Source organism: Mytilus trossulus, chromosome 2, assembly GCF_036588685.1.
Source record: "Mytilus trossulus isolate FHL-02 chromosome 2, PNRI_Mtr1.1.1.hap1, whole genome shotgun sequence".
Classification (NCBI taxonomy): Eukaryota; Metazoa; Mollusca; class Bivalvia; order Mytilida; family Mytilidae; genus Mytilus; species Mytilus trossulus.
This window is the reverse complement of record NC_086374.1, coordinates 32,066,603-32,077,992: the sequence shown is the minus strand read 5'-3', so window position 1 is coordinate 32,077,992 and position 11,390 is coordinate 32,066,603. Positions and strand designations below refer to the sequence as shown.

General features: G+C 31.8%; 1 protein-coding gene across 1 annotated transcript in view; it reads right to left on the bottom strand.

Moving 5' to 3' along the window:
- Nucleotides 1-247: 247 nt before the first annotated feature.
- Nucleotides 248-11,390, bottom strand: part of LOC134705052 (U3 small nucleolar ribonucleoprotein protein IMP3-like) — a 34,770-nt gene continuing 23,627 nt past the window's right edge. Inside the window, exons 3-7 of the mRNA XM_063563823.1 lie at nucleotides 9,575-9,649; nucleotides 8,464-8,543; nucleotides 2,979-3,030; nucleotides 1,232-1,304; nucleotides 248-439 (exon numbers count right to left, since the gene is read on the bottom strand). Coding sequence (XP_063419893.1) covers nucleotides 413-439; nucleotides 1,232-1,304; nucleotides 2,979-3,030; nucleotides 8,464-8,543; nucleotides 9,575-9,649 — 307 coding nt within the window. The 3' untranslated portion in view covers nucleotides 248-412. The remainder of the gene's footprint in view (nucleotides 440-1,231; nucleotides 1,305-2,978; nucleotides 3,031-8,463; nucleotides 8,544-9,574; nucleotides 9,650-11,390) is intronic.

The window sequence follows — 11,390 nt, the reverse complement described above, 5'->3', positions numbered from 1 at the left end:
TCTGCAACTTGTTTCAATGGCTTATCAGAATTTAACCAAACTCAACTGTGAAAGATTTTCCAAAGGGCAGGATGTTGTACCTCCATATTTTAAATAATGATTTGAGTGATATTCAGTGTTCTAACACCAAACAATGAAATCCACCGTTTCTGCATATTTTATTTGGAGAAGACAGGTGACACACATCATCATTCAAAGACATATATATAAGAAACTGGCAAATACTAATAATTTCAAAGAAGACTGGTATCGACTATTTTTTTTATTTTCCAATGTTCGCTGAGAGCTTATAATTGTGCCCAGCACTGTTTAGTAGCTCGTACTTTGTTACAGGGTTCATCCTGTATGTATCATATCCAGCATGATTTCTGTTCCCTTCACAATGTCATTATGTACCATATCAATGATTCCATCAACTCATCAGATCAAAGTCATCTCTCTACAAATGTAAAAATTTGATCATTATGATAAAGTAGGTCAAGTATGGAATGATGGCAGTATGAGCTCTGAAATGTTATAAAATAATTGCAAAAACAATATCGGACCAATTAATATTTTTTAAATATATACTGTAAACCATCTTATTTTCGAGGATAATTTATTTCGGGGTTATACCAATTCTAATATTTCGAGGCGTTTAAAATTTCGCATTTTCCAATTTTCTTGATGTAGATTAATTAAGAAATAATTCATGGGAGCTTGAATATATCGTGATTTTACCACATGTTGGCCCTTTATGACAAATATTTTACCATGAGCGATGGAGCCATTTATTCAGTAATTAATTTCATTTTCAGCACAGCTGATTGTAAAACTGTGCATAACATTTCCCAATAACTTTGATGTTGCCGTTACACTTTATAGACAACTTTTTCGAAAATATTCAAAACCCTGTTTACTAAGTAAAATTAAGTAACATTTAAACTTCTTTTAAATGTTATTCAATAATTCAAAAATTACTATATAAAAAAGAAGATGTGGTATGATTGCCAATGAGACAACTATCCACAAAAGACCAAAATGACACAGATATTAACAACTATAGGTTACCGTACGGCCTTCAACAATGAGCAAAGCCCAAACCGCATATTCAGCTATAAAAGGTCCAGATAAGACAATGTAAAACAATTCAAACGAGAAAACTAACAGCCTTATTTATGTAAAAACACTAGTCTGGTTTACTCTTTCCCTTTTGTTGCATTTAAAATGGAAGAAATGCTGAAAATCTTACCATTTCATTATACTCTAAAACTTGTTTTCTGATTGCTGAGGTGTCTGTCCATGTTATAAAATCTTCCATGTTTCTGTAATGGAAAATGAATTAAACAGCCATGTGACAATAAAATATAGGTTAAAACATATCAGTTTCATAGCATTTATTTGAGGCAAACTGAAGTTAGAGAACAGAAACCAAAAGATTCAGCAATTTTTCTATTTGTAAAGGGTCATAACTCTAGAAGATTAAAAATTGTGTACTTGGTCTGAGTTTTGTCGTACATGTAATGAGCATAGTTTATAAAGTTCATAACATTCAGTTGATGCAAACTTAAATTAGAGAACGGAAATAAAAAAAATCAGCAACTTTTCCATTTGTTAAGAAGCATAACTCTAGAATGGTAAAAGTGATTCCACCAAAACTCATTCTTGATAGATCTGTGTTTTGTGGTAACAAGCATTGTGTTTAAGTAATATAACATTTAATTGAGGCAAACTAAAGTTAGATAACGGGACCAATTATAGGATGTACAGAGGGATGAATGGACAGATGTACAGACAGAAATGGGTAAAACTTAATGATGCCTCTGCTACAAGGGGTGGCATAAAAGTACCAGTAATCACTACTTTGCCTATATTTAACTTCTGACCAAATGTTGATGTTAAAATTGTTTGATTTTAACAAATCATATATAGTTTGGTTTGTCCTATAATAGAATATGGAGCAGGTATATGGGGTGTAAAATCATATTCTTGTATTAACTCCATTCATAATAGGGCTTGTAGATTTTTTCTCGGTGTAGGAAAATATGCACCAAATGCTGCAGTTACTGGAGACTTAGGTATAACACCTATTTTTGATAAGCAGTGGAAAAGTATTATTCGTTTGTGGTGTAGATTAAATAACATGAGCTCAAACTGGTTAAATGCAAAAGTTCACAAGTGGGCTGATAGTATGAGTATTAAGCATAAGTGTGTTAAAAACTGGAATTTTTTAGTAAAGAAAACCTTCTGTGAACTAAATTTAAGTCATTTATCGTGTCCTGAAAATATGGACACTAACTATGTTATAAAATTTTTTATGTCAAAATAACATAGAAAACATGTCGATAATTGGCATGCTGTTTTGCATTCTGATAAATCTATATCGGGTAGAGGTGGCAATAAGCTACGAACTTACAGACTGTTTAAGGGAAATTTTGAACCAGAGGAATACTGCAAAATAGCTTTACCCTTCAGTCACAGAAGTGCTTTCGCCAAATTTAGATGTGGTGTTGCTCCCCTTAGAATTGAAACAGGGAGATATGAAAATATTGTTTTAGAAAATAGAGTGTGCCATATATGTGACGTTTTTATTGAAGATGAAGCGCATGTTTTATTAAGATGTCCTCTTTATGACGATTTTAGAAACCATTTATATCATGCTGCTGAAACTTTTAATGATAATTTTAATACTTTAGATGATAATCAAAAGTTAGTGTTTTTATTCTCAGATGTAAATATGATTCGTGTGTGTGCCAAAACCTGTCATTCAATTTTAAAAAGACGTAGAAATTTTATATATTGTACATAGTATTTTATTTCATATTATGTATTATTATTATCTATGCATTTTAATAGTCTCTTATAATTCTGTATAGAATGGCTCTCATTTTATTTAGTGTTATTTTACAATGTTACTATTGTATAAAGATTGATTGTACTTGTTGAGAGATGAGACTTTAATAAAACATTGAATTGAAAATATATAAAATGTTATTTACCTTGTGACAAGATATGCTGGATCTGAAACAACTTCTGGTCCAACTCTAACATCTGATTTTTATGTCAAGGTACATTTGTATAAAAGATTTCCAACAATTTAGAACATACAAAGAAAAAAAAAAAAAATTCCTTATTTTACTTTCATCAAAATTCTTGGCTTAAGACCAGTTTCACATTAAAAATCAAAGCGCGAAAGCGCTGTAAAGGCAGTTAATTACAGATTGTGTGTATTTCTAGTCCAGTTATACCATTATCTTCCATAGAACAGAGGTGGTTTGTAGAATTTAAGATTCAGAGTTCTTTTGTACCTAGTTCACCTATATCTATAGTCTATGTTTACAGTATATTTTATGTGCCTCCCATGAAATGCATTTTTAGCCATGGCCTTGTCAGTTTGCTTTAAATTTATGAGTTTGACTGTCCCTTTGGTGTCTTTTGTCCCTCTTCTTTAGACATATAAGAACTTTTCCTTTTCAATATAAATAGACTATTCTTAATTATTGATTGTATACACATATTCTATGACTCTCATAAAAAATAGTTCACAAAGATTGACTAGTCTCTGTACTGTGTTTATAGCAAGAACATCAAGTAACATAATGGTAAATGTACATAGTAACATGTCAACTTTTTTGATGACCATACCTGGCAACTGTCAGTATTTGCAGAGTATTTCCCCCATCGAGCTCAAGGCTCCCAAATGGAAATTTTGTAAGAGCAATTTTGTCGACTATTTTAAAGAAAACAATTAATTCAACAATGGCTATGAGCTTGTTAATGCACGAAGAAGCCAAAAACCACATTAGAATATATTTGAAGGGAATCCATGACAAATCGTCCCACTTTAAAAACAAGAGTGCACACACTGAAATGTCTCGCCTTCTTTACTAATCATTGATATTATGTTGATAATCCTAATAATAAAGCTTTATTACAACTGTCACATAATCTTAACATAAACCAAGAAAACTAAACATTGACAATTGAACCATGAAAATGAGGTCAAGGTTAGATAAAACCATGCCAGGTAGGCAAGTACAGCTAACAATTCTTCCATACAACAAATAAAATTGACTTATTGCTTATAGTTTAAGAAAAACAGACCAAAACACAAAAGCTTAACACTGAGCAATGAATTGTAAAAAATGAAATCAAGGTCAAATAAAACCTGCGCGACTGGCATGTAGATCATGAAATATTTCCATACACCAAATATAGTTGACCTATTGCATATAGTATCAAAAAAAAGGCCAAAACTCAAAAACTTAACTTTGACCACTGAACCATGAAAATGAGGTCAAGGTCATATGAAACCTGCCAGGTAGACCTGTACACCTTACAACCATTCTATACACAAAATATAGAAGACCTATGGCAAACAGTATAAGAAAAACAGACCAAAACACAAAACTTAACTATAACCACTAAACCATGAAAATGAGGTCAAGGTCAGATGACACCTGCCAGTTGGACATGTACACCTTACAGTGCTTCCATACACCGAATTTACTAGACCTATTGCTTATAGTATCTCAGATATGGACTTGACCACCAAAACTTAACCTTGTTCGCTGATCCATGAAATGAGGTCGAGGTCAAGTGAAAACTGTCTGACGGGCAAGAGGACCTTGCAAGCTACGTACATACCAAATATAGTTATCCTTTTACTTATAATAAGAGAGAATTTAACATTACAAAAAATTTAACTTTTTATTTCAAGTAGTCACTGAACCATGAAAATGAGGTCAAGGACATTGGACATGTGACTGACGGAAACTTCGTAACATGAGGCAACCATATACAAAGTATGAAGCATCCAGGTCTCCCACCTTCTAAAATATAAAGCTTTTAAGAACTGAGCTAACATCGCCGCCGCCCCCGGATCACTATCCCTATGTCGAGCTTTCTGCGACAAAAGTTGCAGGCTCGACAAAAAAACTGCCCCAACCTGGATTACCAAATCGCCCCCCACTTGTGAACCGTGTTAAATCCCGTTAATATTACCCCTGCCAACTGGTCCCACCTAATGGAAATCGGTGAAATCTAGATAAATATATTAATAACCAGGATGAATTTAGTAATGCCAACTCACCCCACTTATGGAAAAAGATGTTATCCCATGGAATATAAGTTCAATTCCATATATTGCATTATGATACATTTAACAGGTTTCTTTTCAATTGTTATGCAAATAACTTAGAGCTTCAAAACTTAGTTATTCTTTAACAATCAGGGTTTTTTTAGAATTATAATTTCAGTATATATCAATAATAGTAAGTAAATTAATTTTCGGTTTGTTTGTATTCTGTGTACATTAGTTTTCATTAAAGTGGTGCGAGTTTTTATTTTTAATTATATATATATTATTAATCTAAATATTACCGTTTTTTTATAAGTAGGGCAAGTTGGCAGGAGTAATATTAAACATGATTTAACCAATTTCACATGTGGGGCGATTTGATAAATCAGTTTGTGGCGTTTTTTTAAAAAAGTGGGGCGATTAGCCAGTGGGGCGACTTGTCCTGCTTCCATTTGAAGGCCCCCTTGGAGGTTTTGTATGACTATATGAACCATCTTTCATGTAAAACCCCCATGTGCATTTTGAAAAGTTGGCAGATATGTTTCTAACTCCAGGCAAAATCTACTGGTATGAATGAAAAAGAAGTTTTCAATTAAGGCTCTGTGGCCATAACAGCTGTCTCATTAGCATTTTAACCACTTCCAATATTTGCAATTAAAACAATAGAAGAAAATTATTCAACGCAAAAACAAAACTTACTTGTAAGTAAATATGAAATTCTCTTTACCGTATGAGTTTTTCTCATTGTTTGAGATTGTTCAGTAGTACATGTACCTGTAACTGCATATACCAATTTCTTATTCACTTTTGCTTGATTAACTCACTAAATATCATATACATTGTACCACATCTCCTTATTTTTATAAGCATTCCAATAACATGAACAATTGTAATTCAATTCTATATACCAAAGCAAAATGATCTGCACCACTTTCATTCACTAGTATGCATCTTTTGGCAAAATACAAGTTCTTAAATGACACAATATATATTTATTGATAAAAAAAATAAAATTTAGTATACAACTCTATAAACAGGTATAAAAAAACACAGCTGTGTCATAACTTGTGAAATCTGTGCTGAAAACACAAACATTGATGGTATTTGATTAATTCCATATGTGAAGCTCAACATTAGCTCGTCAGTTGGTGGTGGACAGTTATAGTTCCTTTCTGCAGGCTAGGATGAATGGCTTTTCAGGAAAACCAATTTCACAAATCAAAACTTTCCTCTAGATTTCTCCTACAATATTCATCCAGTTTAGTTCTTTTGTTTTAATTGGACACCGTCCTGATTTTTAATTTTGCAAACCATTCAGTCTCTTGCTTGCAAATGGTGCATGAAATTAGGATGGGTATGGCAGTAGACAAGTGTCTTTAAAGTGGGGTTGTGCCCTGAAAAAAAGTTTTATAACTTATTTTTTTTGAAACTTGTGCAACACACATACCTAAATAACTATAACATAGAAGAGAGCAGCATTCGTGTCAATGTTTTGTTCCTGTTTACATTGTCATTGATATTTTTTTCAGAAAGCCTGAGCTCATGAATTCCTGTCATTACATCCTAAATTAACATAATTACTGCTAGCTAGCTAGAATAATTATCAGTATGCAATACGTACACTATCATTGTACAGCCCAAGTCTTCAGTATATATAATTGTTGCATTCATTCACTCCTGTGTTCAGTCGTTCAAAAATATTTAAACATCAACAAATGAACTTTAATAAGGACAAGAAAACACTAGAAAAGATACGTACATACAACCCGTGTTTAAGTGTATTTGAGAGAAATATATCGGGTTAAACGATTTATAAAGGAGAAATATATCTGGTTAAACGATGTATAAAGAAGGAAAAATTGTAGATATTGCATTACGATGCTTTCTACCTAATAGCACGTGGATATGTTTACAAATTTAGACTTGACCCAGTATGACCCGTACCTTGTAGGTCACCGCCGTCGACTAGACTACAGTCGTGTATAAGACAACAAAAAGCTTAAGCCTGTACTATTTGTGTGAAGTAAATGTGTTTGTTCTGTACATTTAAATTGTTTTACCTGATAGCAAGGACGTAAATCTATCCGTTTCCTTCTCAATTCACTTTGTCAAATTCTTCGAGCTTCTTCGAAACATACGTATTACTGCGCCGGAAGTGAGAAAAATATGAGAAATCCTCGTAAAATAATGCTATTTTCAATTTTGTGGAATCCATTTTGTTATATTTATTATACAAAGATAAAAAAAAGTTACGATTAATTATGAATTTGATATCATTATACGGAACGTTTGTGGACTATTTTTTCCATAGCTGTAAAACGGTCATTTTGGCGGGAAATCATGTACACATACACACGTAGATTGGCTGGTACCCGATCGTAATGTTACACATCACATACACAAAAAGCTAATACCCGGAACGTAGTACCGGGAACCAGGATAATACGTAGACAACATACATAACTAATACCGAAATTGAAAACGCTTTACAGTTTCTCGTTCATAAACCAAATTCCGCTTTGAATTATAGAAGATGCAATATTAATCATGTTCAGTCGACTATTCATTGTTATATCAACGTCTGAACTAATTAAAGAATCTTTAGATGTCAGATAACACTCGAAATTGACCCGACCTCTTTCCGCACGGAATACACATAATGATAGTTTGTAGTCAGGTTGACTGCTTATAATGCAAAATACACACTCATAACAAGTTCTATAAAACAAACAAAACACACTGATCGTTTCTTTAGTCCCCAATGTAAATGAAAGAAATAAAAACCATATCATACCATAAAAAGAAGAGGAGAAATTCGAACATTTCCGGATCTATTTCTGGCCAAAAGACCCCCTGCAAAGATTGCGTATGAAAAGATGAACCTCATGACTTAAAAGTCAGGCCTTAAAGCACTGCCTTTAAAAAACAAACAGAAATAATTTAAATTAATTTTTCTCTGAAAATGAAATCTTTAGCATCCATATACTAAGGCCATTTCTATTTAAATGAAAATTTACTCAAAAGCAGTGGCAATATCTATATATAATATTACTGTCTTATTCTTTTTTCACATTGATAAAACTGGTCATTATTCTTTAAAAGGAAAAGGAAAAACATATAACGGTATTTTTGTAAATAACTTGAATAGATATAATAAGATGTGTTATGAGTGCCAAATGACGCCTTTATAAAATTAAATTTGTTTTTAAACAAAACAGTTGACACAGACATACCACCTGTTTTGCAGCACAATATTTTTGAAAAAAACACCATATTTATTTATGTACATTTACAAGGAATTTTTATGAGGATTTCATTCAAACTTTCTGCAACTTCAAATGTTGCCCATTTACTAAAGTTCTGTTGATTTTACACATGTTTCAAAATTAATAAAAAAAAGATACGCCCTTGTTCAATAAAAGTTGTTGCTGTCTTTAAGTTTTCTGACATGTGATTTCTAACCATAACAACTGGAAGACGTCGTCTGAAAAATATAATGGTAAATCTTTAATTAAAATCTTCATTTTATCATTAAAATGAAGAAAATATAAATGTATGAATATCAGTCACATTGGTTGAAATGAAACAGTGTTTCCCAGTTATAAAAAAAATTAAAAAAAATTCTGCCTGAAATAAACTAAATTAGACTTCTCTGATAAAATACAACAATAATAACATTAGATGCATGTATCATTATAACACTTTATTCTGATTGGCTAACTGCACATCACATGCTATTCCTTACGCAAATGCATTACTCAATAAAACTTTTAATTCATGTTAACATGTGCTCCAACAAAAGAGTGAACAGGTGAATTAAATTTAAAAAAAATATATAAAATTTGTGTTTTCATTATCATAGCTAAAAAAAGTAATTATAAATATTAAATGCTTCTTTTTGTAACTTCATAGGGTTGTAGAAGCGTTGACCTTCTGCGCTTCATACAAAAGGTACTTTGCTTTTACACCCCAATGAAGTTACAAAGGAGGAATCAATTCTTAAATAATTGTTGTCAAAATTTTGTTGATGACTTATCAGTGTTGTTTGAATGATCTTTTTTTTTTTTTTTTGGACATTGCATTGTCCGTTTTTTCTTTGAATTATGGTATGTATTTCCCCCTTGATATCATCTACCTCTATCTTAAGGCTTTCTCAATTGATTTTGATAGTTCGCTGCATTGATTTTTTTTGTTGGTATACCATAGTCCCTATAGTAGGTTAGGTAGATTCAAATGCCCATTCAGACCATGTTCTAAATGTGTCTGTCAAAAGCCAGGAGCATTACATGGTCCAGTGGATTCTGTTGTTCTTTAAATAAATGATTTTTTTCTTTCACAACAACTAATATACCGTAATGTCTGAGTTTTTTTTAACATTTGGTTTATGTAAATTCAGAAATTTGTTGTAAAAGGAACAAACAGTCTCTTAAGAAATGATATATAATGGTTCTTGGTTTTTGAAAAATGTTTTCAAACAAATTTTGTAGAATGATTTCTCTGAGTACTTTGACTAACCTACAAAATGATGTTGCATTGACTTCATCAGCAAGTGACAGACTTCTCTTTGTTGGAACCAATCCCATACATTGTCTGAAAGAAATCAGGAACTGGTTAAAAATATATAAAAAAATTTATTTAAATTGGTAATTGAAAACTAATGTCATGTAAATTCTGAAAACTTGAAACCTTTTAACCACCTTGAATGACTACAAAGCTCTTACATGGGTGGCTATATATATATTTGACACATAAAATATCAATATCTACTTATGAAATTAAGTTGTCTCCCTTTGCATAGCATGTCTTCACAAAACATTTGAAATGCTACAATGTATCTTAAAAAATTCATGAAGGCAGCAAGTCAGCAGTATTAGAATTGCAAGCTCCTATCTTAAATCTGTCTCCCTCATTTGAACCTGATCAGATCGTGTATTGATATTGCTTAAGTAGTTGTCAAGCCAGTTAAGAATTGTGATTTATTTGGTGAATTTGGCTTCATATTGCTATTTTTTTGGGGGGAGGGGGCCTGGATTTTATTATTCTTTTCTGTAAATAAACAACATTTCTTTTAATAAAACAAGGAGATGTGGTATGATTGCCAATGAAACAACTATCCACCAAAGTTCAAATGAAGTGGATGTAAGCAATTATAGGCAACCATGTGACATTCAACAATGAGAAAACCCATAGTCAGCATTACATGAAAAATATCAAATAATCAATTGAGAAAATGAATGGCCTAGTTTATTACAAAAAAAGTTATGAAAAAAATATAACAAACATGAACGAACAACAAACACTGAACTACAGGTTTCTGACTTTGAAGGCTTGACTTACAATTATGATCAGCGAGAATATATGGTTTGAAAACTTAAACAAAAATGTTTAACAAGAGAAGATTAAATTCCATCTCTCATTTGATAGACATGAGTAGTTTTACATTCTTTGGTCTTACAGTGCAATAACAGGTTTTACAAGTTGTTTTTTTCTTCTTCTGGTAAACAACAGCTGATATTGTGATCAGTCATTCGATACAGACAGGGACCTCTGTAAGGAGCTGCGTAGTATATTAAACAGCCCTTAATCTAAATCAGTCAGTCAGAGACTGTGGCATGACCTTCTATAAATAGGATATCTTTAGCACATGATAGACATTGTTGACTTGGTGGAGTCTTTGATAGTTGATATAAATATATACATATATATCTGTTTTCAACATTTGGTCAGTTTGATTATAAAGATTTCAAACTGCCATTTAGAAACCTACTTCAACCAGGTCACAGAAGAAAATTACTATTGAATAAACAGACCAAAGTTTTGAAACAGATGAAGTAAATAGACAAATATGTCCACTCAGAAAATAAAGTCCCAATTATTTATTTTTTTCATTGTATATACATGTACATGTATAAATTTAAAAAAAAAATCAAATATTCAGAATCAAAAGGTAGAATGAACATATTCATTCCAATAGAGAAAACACTATATAAAATAAATACAAAGATATAGGAAGATGTGGTGTGAGTGCCAATGAGACAACTCTCCACAGTACATGTTAGTTGGAAAACCTGTACTTCTTGAAATTATCCAATGATTATGACATGCAAATCTCACATATTCTTGCAATACAACCAGATTCAATGATAAGCATGTAATAACTATACTAATTGAGTGAAATTCAGAGAGAGCTTGTACCCCATTCCCTCTGTACATATCCAACTGTTTTGACAAATGACAATCCAACTACAAAATTCCTTTCTTGGGAGATGTTACCATTTGAAAAACCTATACCAATATTTACCCATACCTGTGTTTTACAATTTCTGACAAA